Raw genomic sequence first — 24,152 nt, forward strand, 5'->3', positions numbered from 1 at the left:
GTGGTTAGTGAGAGCCTGCTTCCTGGAATACAGACTGCGGTTTTTTCCCAGTATGCTCACTTGGCCTTCCATCAGTGTGTGCACATGAAGTGAAGTATTGGGTGGGTGGGGAAGGAGTCAGAGACAGAGAGATCGAGAGAGATCGAGAGATCGAGAGAGATCAAGAGATCGAGAGAGAGAGAGAGAGAGAGAGCACGAGAGAGTGCTATTATCATTATTATTTACTTCCTTTCTGGTTGATTTGGGTTTATTTTGCTCCTCTGTTTCTAATTTCTTGCGGTAGACACTTCAGTTCTTGATTTGAGACCCTCCACTTCTCTACTGTAAGCATTTAGAGCTATATTTCCTTCTCAGCACTGCTTTAGCTGTGTCTCATATATTTGATACGTTTTATTTTTCATTCTGTTTTTTGTACTTAAAATTGTATTTCGGGGCGCGTGGATGGCTCAGCCAGTTAAGCATGCAACTCTCGATCTCAGCTCAGATCAGAATCTCACAGTTCGTGAGTTTGAGCCCTGCAGCAGGCTCTACACTGACAGAGTGAGCTCACTGACTCTCTCTCAAAATAAATGAACTAAAAATAAAAAAAGTTTTTTAATTGTAGTCTTCCTCTTAACCCTTTCTATTCCCAGTTGGCTGAAAGTTTTCATCATAGTGTATATTGGACTTTCTCACACGTTTTTTCCTACATCTCTCTGCCCTTTGGCTCCAATATTTTATATTTTTCCTATATACAAAATCCTCTCCTATACCTTATTCTAGAAATTCTGTGGTTTTAGCTATTACATTTAGGTTTATGATAGATTTGAGTTAATTTTTATGTGAGGTGTGAGGGAAGAGTTGAGGTTCATTTTTTGCTTATAGCTATCCAGGTGTTCCAATACCCTTTGTTGAAAGAAATATCCTTTCCCACTAAGATTGTCTGGGCACAGATGTCAGGAATCGATTCACCACACGCGACCCGCTGGCTCTATTTCTGGGCTCTTTATTCTATTCCATCCACCTATATGCTTATCCTTATGCCAATATCATTGTACCTTGACTACCGTGTCTTTAGAGTAAGTCTTGAAAGCAGGTTGTATGAGTCCTTTAGCTTCGTTCTTTCCTAAAATCGTTTCACCTATTCAGTGTCCATGCATTTCCACATACATTTTAGAGGAGATGGTTGATTAATAATAATTTAAAAAAAGCCTGCTGGCATTTTGATTGGGATTGTGTTGAATCTATAAAACAATCTGGCGATAACTGAAAGCTTACAATATGCATTGTGCCAATCATGAATATGGTATGTTTTTCCATCTGTTTAAGTCTTAATTTCTCTCCGTAGTGCTTTGTATGGTTTTGTACATGCTTTGTCAAATTTATCCATAAGTGTTTCCTATTTTTATGCTATTATAAGTTTGGTGGATTGTTTTAATTTTAATTTTTGATTATTTATTGCTTGTAGATAGCACTACACTATTTTTATATCTTGATCTTCGTAACCTTGATAAATTCACTTATTAATTCTAGTAGCTTTTTGGTAAATTCTTTAGGATTTCTTATATAGATGATCATGCCATCTAGGAATAAAACTTCTTCCTTTCCAATCTGGATACTATTTATTTCTTTTTCTTACATTATTATACTGGTTAAATCCTAAAATACGATGTTGAATAGAAGTGATAAGAGCAGACATTCTTATCTCATTTCTTTAAATTTTTTTTAATGTTTGTTTATTTTTGAGACAGAGAGAGACAGAGTGTGAGTGGGGAAGGGGCAGAGAGAGAAGGAGACCCAGAATCCAAAGCAGGCTCCAGGCTCTGAGCTGTCAGCACAGAGCCCGACGCGGGACTCGAGCTCATGAACTGTGAGATCACGACCTGAGCTGAAGTCGGACCCCCAACCGACTGAGCCACCCAGGCGCCCCTCTTGTCTCATTTCTGATCTCAGTTTCAGTCTTTTCCCATGAAACGTAACAACGGTTGTCTAAGTGTTTTGTAGATACCCATCAGCAGCTCTATTCCCATTTTATTGAGAGTTTCTATCACAGATGTACAGTGGACTTTCTCAAATTCGTTTTCTACCTTTATCTGTCCTCTGGCTCCCACATTTTACATTTTTTCCCATATGCAAAACACATTCATCCCCACCCAAGGCCTCCCCCAAATCCCATCTTGTAATTGTGTCAGCTGGAAGCCCAGATCTCATTGTTTAAATCTGGTCCAGGTGCAGATAGTCTATCTTGATCCAAAGATCCAGGAACCAAAAAGATAAGTTATCTAGTCCCCATAGCCAACCTACCATAGTGGGAGACAGGCTAACCATGAGAGACTCTCTCCTACACAAAAAGGAAAGAATGGAAGGCATATAACAATGACAGATATAGCACTTTTGTTTCTCACACACGTTCCTTATTTCCTGCCGACTTAGTTTTGGTTCACATTCGCCCTGCAGAAAAGGTCATTGGTTCTTAGCCTCACGTGGGAGGTTACTACCACCTCTTCACACACAGACACACAGACACACACACACACACACACACACACACACACACACTAGCACGCCCACCCCTGTGGCTTCTGTTTCAGGTTTGTACAGACTGGTGAGTGCCCTAAAGGAACACTTAGTCTGGAATGCTAAGTTCTCCCTTGACATTTGATTTGACCTGGTATTCCCTCTCTTGTCAATCCTTTGGTGCTTTATTTATAAAGATGTTTATAATACTTTACCTAAAATTTTTTGTTTTCTTTTCTCTGGGAGTTGGTGTGAATGCCTAACTTATTTGATAGTTTCCCCCACCAATCAACATAGTGTGTGTAAGTCTGGGCTCTCTTTCCCAACGAGTTTGAATTTTCCTTCCAAATACTCTTAATATGTTGGAGTTGATACGCAGAATCACGTCTGTTCTCAGGAGGAGCTCTCAGGTCTCTAGCCATCAGGGGAACCCACCATCCTGGTTTGCCTAAGGCTGAGGGGTTTCTGGATACAGGACTCTCTGCGCTAAGCCTGGGGAAACTCTGGTCAAACCAGGATAAGTGGGTCACCCTCTCAACGATGACCCCTTCTTCAGTAAGTGTAGGTGTGAATAATCCACCTCTCTTTTCTCGGAGGAGGAAAGGAACCACCACAGTCTCCAGTGGGAAAAATGAAACCCATAGCCCAGCAGCTACTTATCTGTCCTCCACCTGACCAGTAGATGACTCAACTGGACCCAAGTGAGTTCCCTGGGAGACGTGACCCTGACGGCATTGGTGCCACTTCCCTGAGCTCACGTCTCAGTGATCGTAAAGGGGCATTTCCCTGGCCGGAAGCTCCCGCTACAACAAAGTGCACTGGATGGTCCCAGTGCCCTTTCCGACTTCCCCAATAAACGTACAAAGTGCTACGGAGCTGGGATTCCTCTCCCGCAGCACTTTCCATGATTCATCCTGCCGACCTAGCCCAAGACCACCTTGTGGTGGAATAACACAAGATCAAGGGAGAGTGTCCTCTCTGTTCATTTTACTCTTGTAAACTGTTATTAATAAACGTTATATATTTATACCACACAAACGAGCGGTACTTATGGCTCTGCCCCTCGCCCAACATCTAGGATCACAACAGCACAACCCAGCAGCGGGTGTTACCCACAGTGAGCGCTTACTGCAACTACGACCATATGAGAGATACATGACAATTTCCTCAAATGGAAGTCTGGAGCTTTCTGCCTGACCTCAGCATGAATGGCTTCTGTTCATTGAAATGTATCAGCCTGACATTCTGACAGGGAGGTGTCAAGGGAGAGAGTCAGGAAATAAGTGAATTCAATAAAAACAAAGGAGACAGGCTCAGGACTAGACCAGAACAAAGACACTTCCCTTAATCACACCTGGCTACGAGTTTTCCCTTAGTGACTAAGGCCGCAATTCTCAATGTACGGTCCAAGAATCCATGGGGTTCCCAAGATCTTTAGGGCTTTTGCAACGTCATTCTTATTTTCATAATAATACTAAGACAATGGTCACCTTTTTTTTTTCACTCTCATGGTCTCACCAGTGTCGGGTGGAGTTTTCCAGAGGCTCTGTGATGTTTATCATGACAGAATGAATGCGGAGACAGATATAAGGATCCAGCTGTCTTCCGGTAAGCTAGATGTTAAAGAAATTTGCAAACATGTAAGGCAACGCCACCCTTACCAACCTTTTTCGTTTCGGAAAATATTTTCATAAATAATGCTACTTATTTCAGCATGTAAGAGGCTATTATTGTCATTTTTAAATGAATCAAGAAATAATTTGACTCTGTTTTCACTTCACATGCAGCAAATATTAGCCGATAAAACCAATTTGAACCAAATCTCCTTAGGGGACTCAATAATTTTTCAGAGCAAAAGGGATCTTGAGACCAAAAATTTTGAGAAACATTGGAACAAAACCTATAAATTAATACTGGAATGTACACTGTAGTTCGTTGATATATTGTGTAGCTATGTCACATACGTGTATTAACAGTATTACCTGCTTTTTAAAAAACTTTTTTAAATGTTTATTTTTGAGAGCGAGAGCTTGAGTGGGGGAGATGCAGAGAGAGAGACAGAGACAGAGACAGAGGATCAAAAGGAGGCTCTGCACTGAAGGCACAAAGCACAATGCGGGGCTCGAACTCATGAACCGAACCCATGAGATCAGGACCCGAGCTGAAGTCTGATGCTCAAAGAACTGAGCCACCCAGGCGCCCCAGTACTACCTGCTTATTAAACTATGGGTAGTTCAGGTCATAGTATGGGTTAAGTCATTTTCAACTAATCGTTTTTTTAAGTTTATTTGGGAGAGAGAGAGAGGGCGGGGGGGGGGAGGGCCAGAGAGAGAGAGGGAGAGAGGGAATCCCAAGCAGGCTCCACGCTGCCAACACAAGGCCCGATACGGGGCTCCAACTCACGGACTGAGAAATCACGACGTAAGCCGAAATCAAGAGTTGGACGCTCAACTGACTGAGCCACCCGGGTGCCCCACAGCTAGCCATTTTTGAAATTCATTCCTTCACGTACTCATAACAAACATTTGAGTTTCTATTCTGTGGCAGCCGCCATGGTAGGCTTCGGACAAGATGCAGCTCCTGCTTTCCGGTAGCTCACCGGATGGAGACAGCAGAGAGGTCAACGGGCCATCTGTACACAGTGCGAGGGGAGCCACGAGAGGGGGGCCGTGTGCTATAAAAACCTACATAAACACCTCATCCAGTCTGGGGCATAATGGGGCGGGGTTCCCAGAGATGTTATCTGACCTCTGACCTGAGGCATGACTAGGAGTTAACCCAGAGAGGGCGCTTCAGGAAGAGGAAACCAGGGAGAAGAAACAGCCCTCTGAGATAGTTTGCAATACACCTCCCGACCATAGGCAGACAAATGTGTCTGCTCATTTCAGAGGGGGTGAATTACTGCCAGGGCGTATGGGCTTCGTGGTAATGGACTTTGAACAACACCTGCTCAAAGGAACATTCCTTCCACAAGGTCCGCCCTCCACCTCTGTGACTTATAAGGAGATTATAAAGGGCTACCAGATATCCGGGACTGTATGGAACACATTTTCTTAATGGTAGGCAGGATCGGGGAACTTGTTCCTCTCCCTGCCACGTATAGAGGGAGGCAGTCACCCTGAGCCACTAGTCTGTCATGCTCATCTGCATTAAGAGCCACTATTCTTGTGGCACCTGGGTGGCTCAGTCGGTCAAGTGTCCACCTTCGGTTCAGGTCTTGATCTTACAGTTCGTGAGTTCGAGCCTCGCATGGGGCTCTGTGCTAATAGCTGTGTGCTGACAGCTCGGAGCCTGGAGCCCGCCTCAGATTCTGTGTCTCCCTCTCTCTCTCTCTCTCTGCCCCTCCCCAGCTCATGCTCTGTTTCTCTCTCAGAAATAAATAAACTTTAAAAAAAAAATTGTTAGACGAGCCACTATTCTCCAGAGCTACGATGTAAATACAGTTTCGCACAGATCACTGAAAGCATGGCCCAGATTCCAGAATGGTGCTCAGCCCTAGGGCAGCAATTGTTGGCAAACCGTGGATTCTACCTGTGGGACACCAGCTTCAGAACAGCGATGGTACCAATGAGAAGTCCTAAACTTTATCAAATATACAGGCCGAGGCACAGAAATTCAATCTTATGTTTCATTACAGTAAATGTCTGAGTCACCAAATACTGGTTTCCTCATTGAATGGCCAAACACTGCCACATTCCCTGGAATAGGACCAGACGCACCCAAGGCATGACTCAGAGGGGACTCAGACAACAGGGAACCCAGTCACAGGATCAAGTCCAACTGCAGCAATAACTCAGGGCTGTGCCCCCAGAATGAGGAGCTAGAGCAACCTTTATAACTCCTTGCCAGGTACGCTGGGATGAAGCAGATGGAAAATTAACTGAAATTAAGAGTTCAGTGCTAGTACTGTCCTGAGGAGAACACTCCTTTTTTGTTGTTGTTAGCTTCAAGATATATGAAAGTGCAGGATACAAAACCTACGTACAAAAATCAGTAGCGTTTTCTATACGCGAACAGCAAATTATCTTAAAGAAAATGATCCCATTTACTATAGAATTAAAAGAATGAAAACATTTAAGAATAAATTAAACCAAGGAGGTGAAAGATCTGTACACTGAAGACTAAAGACACTGATGAAAGAAATTGAAGAAGATACAAGTAAATGAAAAGATATCTCGTGTTCATGGACTGGAAGAATTAATATTGTTATAAGGTCTATGCTACTCAAAGCCAATGCAATCCCCTATTAAGATTCCACTTTTCACAGACTGTGCTTTTTCCAGAGGTAGAAAAAAATCATCCTAAAACTTATATGGAATCACAAAAGACCCCCCAAAGCCAAAGCAATCCTGAGAAAGAAAAATAAATCTGGAGGCATCACACTTGGTGATTTCAAACTATATCATAAAGCTATAGTAATCAAAACAGTATGGTACCAGCATAAAAACAGACAGATAGACCAAATGAAATGGAATCGAGAGTCCAAAACAAACCCACGAATAAATAATCAACTAATATTTGACAAAGGAGCCAAGAATACTCAATAAAGAAAATATAGAGGTGCCTGGGTGGCTCAGTCAGTTGAGCATCCAACTCTTGATTTTGGCTCAGGTAATGGTCCCAATTTCCTGAGATTGAGCCCCACATCAGATTCTGGGCTGAGGGTGGAGTCTGCTTAAGATTCTTCCCCCCCCCCAGCCCTCTGCCCCTCTCCCCTACTTGCACATGCTTCTCTCTCTCGCTCACTCTCTCTCTCTCTAAAGAGAGAAGAAAAAAGAAAAGAAAAGAGAAAAAGAAAAGACAGTCTTTTCAATAAATGGTTCTGGGAAAATCAGACATTCGCATGTCAAAGAGTGAAACCAGACCCCTATCTTACACTACTCACAAAAATTAACTCAAAATAAATTACAGACTTAAATGTAAGGCCTGAAGCCATAACACTCCTCAAAGAAAACACAGGGGAAAAGCTTCTTGACATAGGTCTTGGCAATGATTTTTTAGGATATGACGCTTAGCGCACAAGTATCAGAATAAAAAACAAACAAGTGAGATTACACCACATTAAAAACTTCAGCACAGCAAAACAATCAACAAAATCAAAAGGCAACTTATGGAATGGTAGAAAATATTTGGAGATCATATATCTGATAAGGAATTAATATTCAAAATATATAAAGATCTCATACAACTCCATAGCAACAAAACAAAACAAACAAAAGAACCCAACAAACCTAAATAACCCAATTAAAAATGGGCAGACGATCTAAGTATACATTTTCCAAAGAAGATATTCAAATAGCCAAGAGGTACCTCTAAAGGTGGTCAACATCCTCAATCATCAGGAAAATGCATATCAAAACACAATGAGATATCACCTTATACCTGATAGAATGGCTATCACTAGAGATAACAAGTGTTGGCAAAAAAGCGGGGAAAAGGGAACACATGTGCCCTGCGGGTGGGGATGTATATTGGTGCAGTCGCTCTGGAAAACACTATGGAGTGTCCTCAAAAAAAATTAAAAATAGAATTACCATATGACCCAGCAAATCTACTTCTGAGTATTTATCTGAAGGAAGCAACATCACTTATCTCAAAAAGATATCTGCAACCCATGTTCATATTCACAATAGCCAACAAGTGGAAACAACCTAAGAGTCCATTACAGATGAATGGGTAAAGAGAACGTGGCATATATGTATAACCGAATACTATTCAGCCATAAAAAAGGAGATCCCGCCATTTGCAACATCATGGATGGACCTTGAGGGCATTACGGTACTTGAAATAAGTCACAGGAAGAGAAACACCTTATATGTGGAGTCTAAAAACTGAACTTAGAGAAACAGATTGGTGGTTGCCAGAGTTGGGGGTTGGGGGGTGAAGGGCGGTGGGTGAAATGGGTGAAGGTGATCAAAATATACAAACTCCTAGTTTTGACAAATGTCCTGGGAATATAATATACAACATGGTGACTATACTTAGCAATACTGTATTGTATATCCGGAAACTGCTAAGAGAGCCGATCTTAAAAGTTTTTATCACGAGCAAAAAATTTTATAATTAGGTTCGGTGATGGGTATTCACTAGACTTACAGTGGTGATCATTTTACAATATACACATATATATCAAATCATTTTGTTGTACACCAAAAATGAATACAATGTTAGGTGGCAGTTATAGCTCAATTAAAAAAAAAAAAAGGTAAGTGAAAGCCACTAAGTGTAGAAATCACAGGAAGATACCAAATTATTTCATATGCTTCCCCTCAAGCCAATCTAAGGACACCATTGCCCCATATCGCATCGCTTACATACCCTTACTGAAGGTGCCTTTTTACTTGTAGCTCTTTGACTCTTTTTTTTAAATGTTTATTTATTTTTGAGCCAGAGATAGACAGAGCATGAATGGGGGAGGGTCAGAGAGAGGGAGACACAGAATCCGAAGCAGGCTCCAGGCTCTGAGCTGTCGGCACAGAGCCCGACGCGGGGCTCGAACTCACGGACCGCGAGATCATGACCTGAGCCGAAGTCAGAGGCTCAACCGACTGAGCCACCCGGGCGCCCCAACTCTTTGACTTTTTAAACTAGGCTCTTAAGAGGCCAGAAAATAAACCGTGTTGGAGGACAGTAATAGACAAGCATGGAACAAAAACCCTTCAGTGAGAAAGTTTTTTAATTTCTACAAAACGACTCAGCATCAACTCCACCTTCTCCCACTTCCCCATCTAGGTGCGATCATCAATCCAGAAATCTTCATTTCTGGAAAAAAGTCCCGTGGGAAGAAACAAAGGAAGCCCACTAGCCACAAAGCCAACCTCCCTCTGAGTTAGTAACGGAATGCTCTGGTGGGAGGGAGGGGGCGCCAGTGACCTTGCTGGGCCCAAAAGCACACCATGGAAACCTTGGACATAAGAAGAACCTTGAGCAGACTCCCTCTACTGAAAACACGAACCCCCAAGCTAGTTCTGAGCCTTCCGGAGGCTCTTGTGCCCGGCCGGGTTTGTGATGCAAGCTCTTGCTGCTTGGCAAGAAGCCTGGTGCTCAAAAAACTTCTCAACAACAAAATAAGACGTGATTGGCTCCTCTGCGGGCACCGTAAGAGCACCAGTTAACTGCTTAAGGCTTAAATAAAGAGACAAAGGAAACCTACGGGTTCTGTTCATAGTACTGGCCCAAACTCGCTTTTTTACGATCAAGTCTGATTTCTGACGCCACAAACAGACTGACGATGTAACATTTGGCCCCCATTCTATAGAAACACTGTCGCTTTTCGTGACAATGTGCACATTGAGTTTGTTTTCAGAAGCAACTCCTAGACTTTTGGAGGAATGACAGGAGAGGGGGAGGGGAGAGAGGGAATCAACCAAGTAACCTCAAATAACGGAGACGATTTTTATAGGCCAGGTATCGAAAAGCAGAGGGTTCAAAACAACGTATTTGTTAGCCCACGGTTTCTGTGAAGAGCTAACCATCATTTTGTCCTCGCCTGCATTCCCAAGTTGGTTTCATAGAAGGCTTTATTGTAGCCCCGGAGCATTGTTTGGCATTAATTTCTATGACAAGGAACCCAAAACACATGGTGCTGAGAGCAACAAAACAGAGTTAGGGAAACAGTCATGACTTGGCACTAAGTGTGACGAGCTGTAAAAAAGGGAATGTTTCAATATCTGAAGTGGTGTTGACTTCCTATGAACAACCTTTTCTCCTCTAAACAGTATCATATTCTTTTCAGGCACATTTAGAACGCAAGTCAAGCTGTGTTTTATTTTTGATCATAATAAACACAGTCAGTTTACTGTAACAAAGACATACTAGTGGTGACCAGTTGAAAGCCGAATTACAACACCATAAGCTGGCGGGGGTGGGGAGGGGTGAGGTGGCGGGGGCCTAGGGGGTTGGGTAGTCAACAGATAAAATAAAAGAGCAGCCGTCTGGAAAGTTCTCTTAAAAGAACATAAAAAGGCAGTGTTTTCTTACGAGACTAACACAGAATGGCAAAATGTCTAGCTGGGCTCTTTATTGTGGTCAGTTATGGCAATTTGTAACGAAAAGTAGCAAATCCTTCAAAATATTGGGCTCTCATATTTGCGGTTTTTTTTTTCAAATCTCCATAAAAAAATCCTCAAAAATTTTGTAAAGTGCTTTAAAGGGTGACACTATTTCAACATGACAGCATATCGCATTTATTCGCGTACTAATCAAACTGTTTTCTTAAGACGATCATTCGAAAATGTTGCTAGAGACAGGGGAAGGGGATTAAGAGGTACAAACTTCCCATTATGAAATAAAGAAGTCACGGGGTTGAAAAATACAGCATGAGGAATATAGTCAATAATATCGTAATGTCGTTGTGGGGTGACTCCATTTATTGTAGTGCACGTAGCTTAATGTATAGATTTGTCAGGTCACGATAGCTGATACACTATAACACTGTGTAAAAACTTCACTACTATAAAACTTCAGTTTTATAAAAAACACTACTATAAGACTTCAGTAAAAAAGTTTATACTTATGCATGCATTCAGATTATTCACGAAGGTGAAATAATCGTTTACAGTAAATGGTTACAAAGAAAACTTTCATGATTAAATGAAATTCCTGATTTCAACTTTATTAGGAAATAATGTAAATCACCTTACCATTTCTTGAACTACTGATTTTTCATAATCAAGCTCACATAGTAATCTGTCTCTACCATCAATCAGCTGAAAAAGAATATTACATTTTCATTAAAGAGAAGAACAGAACACCTAAAATTCCTCCTCAGTAGAACTGAGCAAAATGTATTTTGCTTTTAAATATGAGAAAAGGGGATCCTAATAGGATTTTGAAAATTTAAATGTCTGTAGATTACCATGTAATAATAATATATTATTATGTAATTACTATATTTTGACTATAAAAGCAAGCAAAATATGCACAGAAAATGCCAATTTATTTACAATCTTCCTTACCTTATCCCGACAAAATATGACGTCAATATGGGGCACCTGGGTGCCTCAGTCGGTTGGGCATCCGACTTTAGCTCAGGTCATGATCTCATGGTCCATGAGTTTGAGCCCCGCATCAGGCTCTGTGCTGACAGCTCGGAGCCTGGAGCCTGCTTCTGATTCTGTGTCTCCCTCTCTCTGGCCCTCCCCCACTCACACTCTGTCTTACCCTCTTTCTCAAAAAATAAACAAACATTAAAAAAAAAGTTTTTTTAAATATGACATCAATAGATAATAAAGCAAGTATAGTCTCTCAAAAAGAGCAATTTTGCTTTTCTCTTTATAGATTTTTGTGTTATATTTATATGCACATCAAAGTATATTCATGCCTAATGAAAACAGCCATCAAGGGGCGCTCAGTCAGGCAGGTGTCAGACTCTTGATGCTGGCTCACATCATGATCTCACAGTCTGTGGGTTCGAGCCCCGTGTCGGGCTCTGTGCTGACAGCTCAGAGCCTGGACCTGCTTGGGATTCTCTCTCTCCCTCTCTCTCTCTGCCCCTCCCCTGCTCACGCTTGCTCACTGTCTCTCTCTTAAAATAAATAAACACTTAAAAAAAAAAAAGAAAATAGCCATCAAAAAGTACACAATGCAGGGCCACTGTATATGTATATATACACTGTATGTATGTATGTATACACTGTATATGTATATATATATGTGTATATATATATATATATATATATATATATAATCTAAAAGGAACACCTTTTAGATGCCAGGCATTTTGTTCATCTATGGAGGTACAGAGAGGAAGTAGAACAGATCCCTTCCTCTGGAGCATCTACACTATGGCAGGAGAGCAATGTGGAAAAAATTGACTAGAATACATAAGAAAATATGTTAACAAATCAAAATTTCAGATGGTCAAAAAGCATAAAAATCCACACATCCCAGCAACCATAATTATAATAAGATGTAACAGGAGAAGCACCATTTGGCAACAGTTGTGAAGGATACGAAAAAGCACAACAAGCTGGAGAAGGAAAAAGGCAGAGAAAAAGGCAGACGAAACAGCAAGTGGAGAGGAGCGTGGAGTCATGGAGGAGGTGGGAAAAGCTTAATGTCATGGCGCCCAGGGTGCGGAGAGAAAGAAGTGGCAAGAAAAGAAAGGAGGAGAGTCAGGTGACGGCATGAGAGGCATTTGATGCCATAATTAGGGGTGGAAGGCAGGACGGTGCAGTGAGAGGAACAGGAGACTGCTCAAATCGAAGCTCTCTCCTTACAAGCTGTGCGGGTAAACTAAATCTACGCTTCAAGTCTTAGTTTTCTTGTCTGGAAATTAAGAGAATAAACCCCATCTCAAAGAGTTCTTCCAGAGAGAATTTGAGACAGCAAATGTGAAGGTGTTTTAGGCTGTTCCCGGCATATAAAAATCCCTCAGTGTATTTTTGCGTGGCCTGATTTTATACCGTAGGCAATGGGAAGCCATTGAAGGTTTTAGCATATACAACTAGAGTATGAGAAAACTATGGAGGAGTGTGAACGCTGGATTTGAAAAGGGATGAGTGAGGGTGGAGACAGGAAAGTGAAGTTCGAATCTATGGAAATGATGATGAGAGACTCAACCACGTCTGGAGCAATGCTGTGACGGAGAAAGGGGACTTGAGATAAATTTTGGGAGAAAAATGTACAGATTGAGCCACGAATTGGATATAAAGTATAAAGGAGAGCGTAGAGAATGGCCCTAGATTTGTCATCTGTTCTTTTGGATCCATGGCAATGTCATTCATTTAAACTGGGGAACACAGAGAGTCTAGATTCAAGGGATAATGAGTTCAAGTTCTGACACTCGGTTTGACAAATGTGTAGAGCATTTTTTCAGCCAATAATTTTTAGTGCTGGTGACTAAGAATATAAAGATAAACGAGATGCTTCCTGACCTTAAGGGGGCAAATAGTCCCAGTGCCCCAGAGAGAGCTTCTAATTACCCTAGGGAGTGGACAGAAACGATCAAAATGCATGTAATGTTGAAATTAAGGATGAGAATAGAGTGAAAACTATGGACGTGCTATTCAGGGAAATCATGAAGTAGGAAAGGCAGTTTGAAAGTCACTGGTAAACAGTTATGGGAAAGTCTGAGGTCAGCTCGAGAGAAAACGAAGAAGACCAAGGATAAATACAAATCCCAAGAATAGCGTTCAAGTGGAAAATGGAGGAGGAGAAGCCACTGACAGATCTTGCTTAGGAAGGAATGAAGAAGTGTGTGAAGAATTAGAAGCAAGCATTGCTGCAGAAGACATCTATGACATGAGGGGGGTTGGGGGGGCAGTAATCCTGTCATATACAGAAGAAAATTCAGGAAGGAAAAAACCTCAAAAGGACTGAAAGCAATGTGCATCTCACTGTGACCTTACCCACAGGAAAAAGTAGCATTGGGGGAATGAGAAAGGGGTGGTAAATACAGGTTTCTTTTAAATAATATTTGAAGTACAGTAAATGGCAATGACTTGAGATGATTAGGGCCAATGGATACCACCAAGATGATGGTTTCACTTGGTAGGCTAGAGGGAAAATCTTAAAGGCATTAGAGAGAAAGGGGCTGATGCAGAAAGTTCCAGAAGAGGAGGGACGTAGAGATGAGTCGGGGAATAGATGGAAGGATGAATCAGGGCAAAGAATGTCCTTCTTCTGTTGAAAAAGAGTAAAGGTGACAGAGTAAGAGAGTGCAGAAGGGAAAAAAAAAACCAAGAGTCTGCCATGTTGTCCGTGAATTAGGAAGTAGCATGGGGGGATGGAATAAGGGAATTGAGAAAAGTAGTGGAGATTGGAAGACCTGTAGGGGGTAGTAAGAAAGGGTGCTAATTAGATTCAAGTGAAATGATGGGCAGATGGAGGGCGTGGCTATCCTGGGTTAAAACCCCAGAGTCTAACAATGCCACCACAGGCAAGGATTGGCCCACTGCCACCAGAGCAGGGCTGGAGAACATGGGGACTGGCTAGACAGGAGGCTCCAGAGGTGACTCAGCGGTGTAGTTGATGAGGTGGAGGGCTGGACGGCAGGTTTAGGGAAAGTAAAGGAATGAGGTGGAAGGAAAGGAAAAGATGTTGTATTAAATCATCATACCTTGGCCTGAAAAGGAGGGTCGCCAAGTTTCCAATGGGGGCCAATTACCACAAATGTCAAGGCCGTTAACCCCAACCCTTCCTGTCCTCTTGAGAGCACCCTTTATCAATGAGGACTTCTGCCATTTGTCCACTCTCTCCTTCTTCTTTCCATTGACATCATTTAAAAATACTCTAGTTTCTTCTTTTAAAAAAATTCCTTCCTCAGCCCCATGTCCCCGTCCAACTACTCCCCTACCGCTTCTTGGCCATCCACAGCCAAACTTCTAGAGAGTTCCCCTTGCCCACCGTCTCCATTTCGGCATTCACCTGGCTTCTCAACTGCTCCAGTTGCACCAGAGGACTCTCATTAATATTACCAGGGTCACTGTCCTCTTCCTGTTTCAGATCATAGTTTCCCTGGTTTATCCAAGGAACCTCTTAACTGGTCTCTCGAGCTCTCTATTTCCCCCCTTCCCACCCATTTCCTTTCTGAAACAAAGAAATCCAATGAATCCAATCCTTGCCCAATGTCCAAGGCTCCCCAGTGCACTCAGAAGGGAATTCAAACCCCTTGGCGTGAATAATAATCCCCTGCCATGTGCCCTGCTCCTTGCTGCCACTTGCTCTCACATACCCTTCTGCTATCGCAGATCGCCTGAATTTACTCCCCTTCTGCATGTTTTTGACCCTTCCCACTTCCCATATCCCTTTCCTGGCTTACTAGAGCCTCTCTTCGGGGAGTCGACTCAGCGTCCTTCCTCCAACCTTCCCGGATCCCTTACAATCCATGCTGGGCTCCCCCACGTGCCCCACGGCTGTCTGTGCTGCCCCGCGTCCCGAGGCTGATCACACCCTGGGCTGTGATGTCTGACTTCTGGTCCGACTCCTTCCCAGAAGGACATTCATGTTATGGCCACAGCTGGAGGATAGATTTGATGCAGCTGTTATTAGATTATTGGAATTGAAACATAAAAGTTACTGAATACCATCACAGACAGTGCTTTAAGCCCTGAGAGATGGCAAGAGGTCAGCCTACCCAGAGACAGGCCTTTTTCAACTTGTTTCTAATTGCATCCAGGGCTAAAAAAGAAAACGTGTCTTATCCAGAGGCTTCTGAGCTGCTTCTCCTTCTGCCTGTCATTCCCCAGATTTCCCCCTCTTCCTGCCCCAACACAAATTCTCACCACATGGCTCACCAGATTCCTACCTCATTCGTTAGCCATACCAAATCACAAACAAGTCCACAGGGATATCTCACACTTTATGCATTCACACTCTGTATCCAGCTCCCACACCCTCCTACCTACCTGGAAAGATCAGCTTGAGTGAAAGAGTGTGAGACAGGTGTGGAACTCTTTGAGGAGCCTTTCCAGACCCTTCTGGGTAAAGCTAGACATCTCTTCTCTGTGTACATACTTATATTATATTATATTATATTATATTATATTATATTATATTCATTATTTCATTGTTTATATTATATTATATTATATTATATTCATTATTTCATTATTTCATTGTTTATATTATATTATATTATATTACATTACATTATCACACAGCCCAGAGGTTTTTGTCTCCTGCTCTAGACTTAATCTGCTCGATAGCAGGGAGGTGTGTGTGTGTGTGTGTGTGTGTGTGTGTGTGTGTGTGTGATTTTTGTATCTCAGCAGTAGCACAGTGCCTGGCACTAAAAGGCATCTAATAAACATTACTACATTAATTGATTACGTGGAGGATATTGGAAACCAAACCAGTAAATATCAGTTCTCACTTGTTCAACAACTCTTGTTGTTGTTCAACTGGTACGCTTTCCAGTTGACAAAGCACGTTGATGTACACTCTCTCATTCTATCCACACAGTCAGCTATCAGAGACAGGAGGAAAGATAAGGCACTGGCCCAAGGGACCATAGTGGCAGAAATGGAAAAGGAACCTACGGTTCGAGATTCTTTCTGCTCAATAGCACATTGTGCCAATATTCAATGTTTTTGTGGCGATCCAGTACATATTAAAGAAAGATACAGGATTTAAAAAATGATCAAACAGGGGTGCCTGGGTGGCTCAGTCGGTTAAGCATCCCACTCTTGATTTTGGCTCAGGTCGTGATCTCACAGTTCGTGGGATTGAGCCTCACCTCAAGCTCTGTGCTGACAATGCAGAGCCTACTTGGGATTCTCTCTCTCTGGCTCTCCCCTGCTTGTGCTCTCTCTCTCTCTCTCAAAAATAAATAAATAAAACTGTTTTAAAAAGTTAAAAAAAATGATCAAACAGACTAGGGATCTGCTATATTTGTGTAGAAGAGAGCTGTGAATTAAAATATGGTGTAAATACATACATAATTTTAAATTTTATGGTAGCCTTGTGAGAAAAGGTGAGAGAAACAGGTGAAATTACTTTTAATAATAAATTTTATTTATCCAAATATCTATCTGAGAAATTATCATCTCAATGTGTAATAATTAATATTAAAAATCAGTGCTGAGATATTTCACTTACACGAAGTCTTTGAAACCCACTGTGTCCTTTTCACATGTGGCAAATCTCAATTTGGGGGCTAAAATCTCATTGGGGATGTCTGATCTGTATTTAGACTGCATAAAATCCACAGAAGAAAAAGTAGATTCACATACCAAGTTACTTAAAATATACATAAAGGTTTTCCAATATCCCGAAACAAGTATCGGTTTTAAAATTTTTTAAATTAAAATGAGATACAAGTAAGAACTGAGTCCCTCAGTTGCACTAGACATGATTCATGTGTTCAAATAGCCACAGAGGGCTACCTTGGGACAGTGAAGATTTAAGGAAGCTGAGGAAGGATTTAAGGGAAATATTTAAGCTCACAGAGGGTATAACCTGTCATTTGAAGGGCATGTTTTTTCTAATCAGTGGCCTGACGGTCAGATTTTTTTGGCCTTAGTTTCTCGTGCTCCTCTCGAGCATAGTAAGCCTACACAATTCATTTCTCCCGGTGACAGTACGGATTGAGCAGTTTCAGAAACATTTAAATAAACTGTGACGGTTCCTTGTAGGTGAAGTGACACTAGAAGGCTGGGACTTCATTTTCAACCATAGACATGGATGCCAAGAAAGTGAAACTCGTCTGTCCACAAACTCTGTTGTTTTCTCTGTGTGGCTGGGACTTGAACGGTCACCACTGCAAGTAAGCTGCAGTGCTAGAAAAAGAATTCGCCCTGGAAACTCGTGATGGGTTCAGTTATCAGAGAAAACATCTCCCAACTCTGAGCCTTCAGGTTAACCAATTCTTTAAAACATGGTGCTCAGGGGGCGCCTGGGTGGCTCCGCTGATTAAGTGTCCAACTTCAGCTCAGGTCATGATCTCATGGTTTGTGAGTTTGAGCCCCTCATAGGGCTGTCTGCTGTTGGCACGGAGCCTGCTTCGGATCCTCTGTCTCCCTCTCTCTCTGCCTCTCTCTCTCTCTCTCTCAAAAATAAACACTTAAATCAAATCACATCAAATCAAATCAAATCAAAAGTAGTTCTTAGGGGCGCCTGGGTAGTTCAGTCCATAGAGTGCCCAACTTCAGCTCAGGCCATGATCTCACAGTTTGTGAGTTCGAGCCCTGCATCGGGCTCTGTGCTGACTGTGTGGAACCTGCTTGGGACTCTCTTCTCTCTCTCTCTCTCTCTCTCTCTCTCTCTCTCTCTCTCTCCCTCCCCACTCATGCTTTCTCATTCTCAAGTTTAATAGATAAACTTAAAAAAATTAAATTAAGATAAAAAAATAATTCTTAAAAGTCATTTACCTAAAACCCAAGAATACCCTGAACTGTAAAATCAAGTTGAAATTTGGACCTAAACTTAAGCACAGGTGGCCGTTTCCTGGGCTCTAGAAATAAAGCTAGTGCAACTGAGGAACTGAATGTTTAATGTTATCCAGTTTTAATTAATTTTCATTTTTTAAATTAATTCTCATTTTTAACTGACCCTCGATTCAGCTAGCAGGAAGCATTTATGTTTATTCGGAACAATTCAGGGACGTAAATACACATTTTCGCCTGTGAATTTCACCTCTAAACACATTCTCATCCTACGGATCACGGAAAGAGCATCTGTAAGGGTGCCAGGCTCTGTGCTCAGCATTGGCAATGTACCAGAGATGGAAAAAATACTGCTTCTGCCCTCGTGGGGCTTACAGCATGGCAGGGAAGACTCACCATCACTGAAAATGTGTCGATGGCTATGGTACAGAGAGCGAAGAAACCCCAAAGCAGGGGCGCCTGACCTGTGCGAGGGCGCAGAACCGCTGAGGTCCTGCTGCATTGGATGCTCTAGGAGATCTTGACCTTGGCGATACCAAAAGAATTCCCTGTTCTAAATACAGATTTCCTGCACAACATAAGCCCAGTACACCCACACCGCAAAATGAACACGCGGCCACATCTGGGCTGAAAATAAGATTGTTCGTTGTTGATAATAGAATTTTTCCCCAGGCACATCTTGGGACCTCCTTGTCCTGTAACTTTTCTTTCCTTACAGTCAACAAGGTAAACACTCAGCTATCCCAAAGAAAAAAGTCTCTGCACATTAATTCATTTTCAAGATGGAATCCTTATGGATTACCAGAGACCCTACCTAAATAACGGGAGAGATGAAACACAGAAATCGATCTTTCTCTGTACCTCGGGACAAGCGGGATGCAGTGTTAAGCCACCGATAGTGCTGATATTTCAGCGTAAAGGAGTCGTTCGTCGATGTAAAAAGTTACAGTACCTTTTGAATAGTTCTATGATCCTTTGCTGCCGTCTCTTTCAGAGTTATAATTTCATCTTCTGTAAACAAAAGGAGAGAGAGGCCAAGCATGAAATTACAAACTTATGGCCCTGTATTCAAACTCCCTGCTCCGGGACAGGCTGTACGCGGCTGGCAGGCGTGGTGGACTCGAGTCCTAGCAGGACTGTGACCTTCACAACTGCCCTTGACATTCACAGCCTTCTTCCTGCTGTTCAGACGGCTGGTCAGATAGGGATTAAGAACTAAGTTCAAGATCCAAGTGTGGCCGAGGGCTGAAAGCTTTTCATCAATACTAGCAAGGGACATTTTTGCTGTTAGTCACAGCCAATACAAAGTGCTTTAGCAGGTGGTACTTTGGGACACAGTAAGAACCACCAGAACCTGAAAAAGCGTTATTACACCACATTAGAAGGAAAATGAAACTGCACTGGCAAGGCATCATTTATATTCAAGGGACATTGTAATATCTCTGGTTTTATCAATGTTTTGCTGTAAGGTTTTTTTTTTTTATTGCTTATTCATTGCTTTTCATAACTGCAGGTTAGGGGAACACTATATAATTAACATAAATACGAAGATAACAGTAAGTGAAAAAATACTTCAAAACACTTCAACTTTGGTGATTTGAATGCGACTTTTGCCAACGTTTATGGTTTGGAGAAAAAAGGGGGGGTGTAGAAAGCATACACAGGGAAATTTGTGCTTTAAATCTGAATCCAAAATTGCAGATAATTCCATAGTAAGTAGTAGCATATTTTTTCCGAAAGGGCTAACTCTGTGTCTCCGCAAACCATACCCCAATCTGCGTGTTAAGTATTTAAATGTCATAACTTTCAGATCATCAATCAATCATATGGAACAGAAATCAGCAAAAGTTTCCGTTTATAATATTTCTAAGCAAAAAAAAAAAAAAAAAAAAAATCCTCTTTCCCGAGCAAGGAATGCCATCTTCAGTGAAAATCAAACAGATCTTGTAAACGTAAATAACCAAGCAAATGTACATTTGGTAAGGACAAATAGAGCTATGGATTTTAGGAAGTGCCCGATGCATAGGTTTTTCTCCAAGATGACTGTAAAATGTTACCTAATACTGCATTTTCCCTTAGATTGAGTCGGATTGCTTCTTCGAGCTCTGAAACGATTTGAAGCAGCCTCTCGTTTTCCAGTTTGTACTCCAAATCCTCTCTTTCTAGAGCTGTCTCTCTGGCAAAAGCATCCTGAAAAGATGGGGAATCCCGTACTTCTAAGCACAGAGCCAAAGATTTAAATATGCAACACGAGACAATACAGATACAGAAGAGCTATCATATAATTTTCTGAATTCTATTACACACTTATAATATGAATAGTAAAAAGGAAGGAGATTAAATAGAGCGCGCTGGAAGAAAGGCTGTGGTACATTCCGTACAAAGACCACAGCCCATGGGGACATTTTATTGACAGGAATAATGCATATCATACTGTTTGTGTGCCCTCATCATTCAGGTCAATTCATTACGGAGGCTGTGTCCGGGGAGGCAGCTGGGGCCCCCCCACCCACACCCTTCCCTCTGTGTGTGTCTGAAGTGCTGTCCGCCTGTAACTAGGCAGACTGGGGAGACCGGGACGGGCAGCGCCAGGGGGTAGCAAAGTGCACGGCGAAGGAGGGGGGGCTTGTTGCCTTTGTGGCATTTCCCGGTGTCAGCGTCGCCAGTGTCATGAGGAGCACATCACATGTCAAAGTGGTGACGTTTTCAGGCCGGGAGCCGCATGGAGTCCATCAGGCACACGGATATCCACACAGTTGGTTTTCTGCCTCGTGGAGGAACCACCCAGAGGCAATTCACATTCTGAACATTAACATGGCTTTGCATGCCTGTCACACTGGGGCTGTGCAGGCGTTGAATGCTATTGAAGACTTCGGTTTAAATCTCTATGCAAACAGTGATTACCTTGTAAGAAGGTTTCAGGATAACTTACAACAAAAGACTTTAAAGTTATAGTTTTAGTAAAGCAAACTCATTTACATTTTTATTATGTGCGTCTTTTGTTTAAATCTCGCCTTGTCCGTTATGGGAGAGGCTTTTTCTTACGCAATAGAAGCTTATTGGGAAGCTACTCTTCCTTTCTTCTTCTTCTTCTTGTCCGCTTCAAAGCTTTTGAAACACATCTGAATATGCTCGCTTATGGCTGTCTAGATTTTACTGCCACGCATTTTTTTAAAAATTAAGATGTAATGGATTGGGGAAGCTGGTGGAGAACTTTATATTTCATGGTGGGAAAATATTAAATGACTATGCAATCTCAAGATCTTAAGGAGGATGCTTAAAAGTCGTTATATTATTATGCTACAAGAGATAGAAGGTTCTATCTGCCTCCCTTCAAAATTCATCTAGAGGACAGAAATACTTTTGAACTTTCATCTTCAGATGAATGATAACCTGTTCTTTCTGCAGGCATGCCGTGATTGCTAACACACCAAAATAAAACCTTTCCTCAAAAAGAGCATACTCCCAGTATACTGCTTTCCTTTTGGAATTGTATTTTTCTTTAACTTCACAGATACCTGAAAGTCAATTATTAAAATGTTTTTCTCTGTGGCCATAATGGCTCAAAAGAAAAATAAGTGGCTGTGATTTTTACAGTGCATTTAATAAACCCTTAAAAAATAACAAGCCACCTACTAAGGAAGTTAGTTCCGTGAGAGTTAATTTTTAACACAATGTTAAATTTTGCACTAAACCCAATACAGATCTTTATGATTTCGAATCACCATTTTATTTAAATCATTTGAGCCCAAATCATTCTTTAACTAAGGAAAGCTAACAAATCTAATAGTTAACAAACAACACTGTTTCCTTAATAAATTAATTTCTAGTCCCACACGTTCAACTTGAAGCCATCACAGAATGTACTTATAGACTAAAAGAGCTTTTTAAACAAACAAACAAACAAACAAACAAACAAACAAACAATATTTGTCTTCAAAGGGTTAAGCAAAGGTTTCCTAACTGGCAGGATAAGAATACCCACAGTGGATTACATGAGCACCCATTAGCATAAACTATACAAGAACTATTTGAACTAATCACACACAGTATTTATAAGGGGTGGCGGCTAATACTTAGATGTGTTTTCTAAAATTGTCACATAAAAGCAGGAAGCAAGGAAAACACATTCAACTGGTTTTCCCCTTCATGTCCATCTACAGCCCCTCGTTCTTGTGAGGTTAATCTGTAGCTCTGTCCCCACCATCTGTCAGCTGCAGGAACTGCACGTAATTAACTATTCAGACTGCCACAGCAATGAGGACACTCATTAGCAAAATGAACAAAGGGATAGTTCTGGGCTGCTACGGTCATCTGTTACACTCTGAGTGGCAGATTTTGTGGTGGGGTTCCTTCTACCATCTGCCCACACCACTAGCTCTGGCTTATTTAAACCACAAGACTTCTTTAAAATAAACTGCATTTAATAAACCAAGGTTGAAAAGGATGGAGATCATTAAAAGGTGGTTAACTAGGTGTCGCTATTTAAAACTGCGTTATAGCTGAGGAGAGACTGTGTGCGATCCATGATCACTCTGGAATTTTAAACTGATAACGGAACTCACCGATGTAAAGTTTTTCTATCACGTGAAAATTAGGACTTCAGGCCATGGCTCATGCACTATTTTTCTCTGGTGAACACTCACAAGATGTGCGGAATGGGATCACTGTTCCCAGGTTTCAGAATCCTAAGCAGATCTTGCAAGAATCATGTCTGAGGGCTGGCACACCACAGAGCCTTGCTACTCCACGTCTGGTCCACAGACCGGGAACCTCAGCATCGCCCGGCAGCGTATGGGAAACAGACTCTCAGGACCCAGCCCAGACCTACTGTCAGAATCTGGATCTTAACAGGAGCTGCGGGTGATCCCTACGCACAATAAAGTCTGAGGAGTTCTGTTCAGAGCCCTGCATGTGCCTCTCAGCAGTTTTCCTTCTGCCGTATTCGTGTCTCAATTCTGCAGGCTCCGCGTATAATACTTGGACATCTCAATTTGCTGCTGGGGCGTGTTGTGCTGTGCTGATGCGTGCCCGTGCTGCATGACAGTCATGGAGAAGAGCAGGTGCTCTCCCAGTGAGTGACAACCAGGAAAGTGGCGCACTGGGGCAGTGCAGCCCTGCAGAGCTGTGGCTCTTGAATGACAGCTCTGTTTCAGCGCCGTCAGCAACAAGCAGTCATGTGCGCTTGTGGGCGGTGCGAGGGCGATGGTGGCACAGCTCATCCGTGCTAAGGTGAGAAAAAAATGAAGCCTTCTCAAAACGACAACTAATTAAAGCGACCGCAACACGCACGCGTGTTTGCAGGCACACACACGCGTCCAGGTACACGCACTCGGGCTGGCCTCCTTCGGCCGTCCTCACGGGGATTTGTCAGCCTACAGCGTGACCACGTGACAACTGCCGCAGGACGCAGATGAGTCACGGGGCACAAACCTGGAAACGAGGCTCAGCCCTTGCATGAAGTTGCTCTGAGGAATACTCGACACCCAGGAAGTTCCGATCGGAGAGAGGAAGGCTTCTGAAAGTCGAAGAGTTTTCTTGCCTGGTTTCCATTTGGTTACAAGTATGATTTAGGGCGGCTGTTTATTAAACTTTCCCCTCTGCGATCACATTCTTATCAGGTTTTCCTCAAAAACAGTTCTGGAGAGATAATCGGAATATGTATTAACTACAAAGCTATTTATGTGATTTGGCTGCTAGTGGGAATAAACCAGCAGTAGGGAAAGATACTGCTTTTTCGCCTTGCTTATTTCAAGTTTTTTTTTTTTTTTTTTTCCTCCAAGTGATCTCCATTGCTACTTTGAAATTTCCCAATTGGTTCTCCAAACT

At 42.2% G+C, this 24,152-nt stretch overlaps 1 protein-coding gene across 1 annotated transcript in view; it reads right to left on the minus strand.

The window, feature by feature from the left end:
- Positions 1-24,152, minus strand: part of CB4H10orf67 (chromosome B4 C10orf67 homolog) — a 161,602-nt gene that overhangs the window by 74,661 nt on the left and 62,789 nt on the right. Inside the window, exons 6-8 of the mRNA XM_030322833.1 lie at positions 20,381-20,513; positions 19,276-19,334; positions 11,139-11,204 (exon numbers count right to left, since the gene is read on the minus strand). Coding sequence (XP_030178693.1) covers positions 11,139-11,204; positions 19,276-19,334; positions 20,381-20,513 — 258 coding nt within the window. The remainder of the gene's footprint in view (positions 1-11,138; positions 11,205-19,275; positions 19,335-20,380; positions 20,514-24,152) is intronic.

The sequence above is a fragment of the Lynx canadensis genome, chromosome B4 (assembly GCF_007474595.2).
Source record: "Lynx canadensis isolate LIC74 chromosome B4, mLynCan4.pri.v2, whole genome shotgun sequence".
In the NCBI taxonomy this organism is placed as follows: domain Eukaryota; kingdom Metazoa; phylum Chordata; class Mammalia; order Carnivora; family Felidae; genus Lynx; species Lynx canadensis.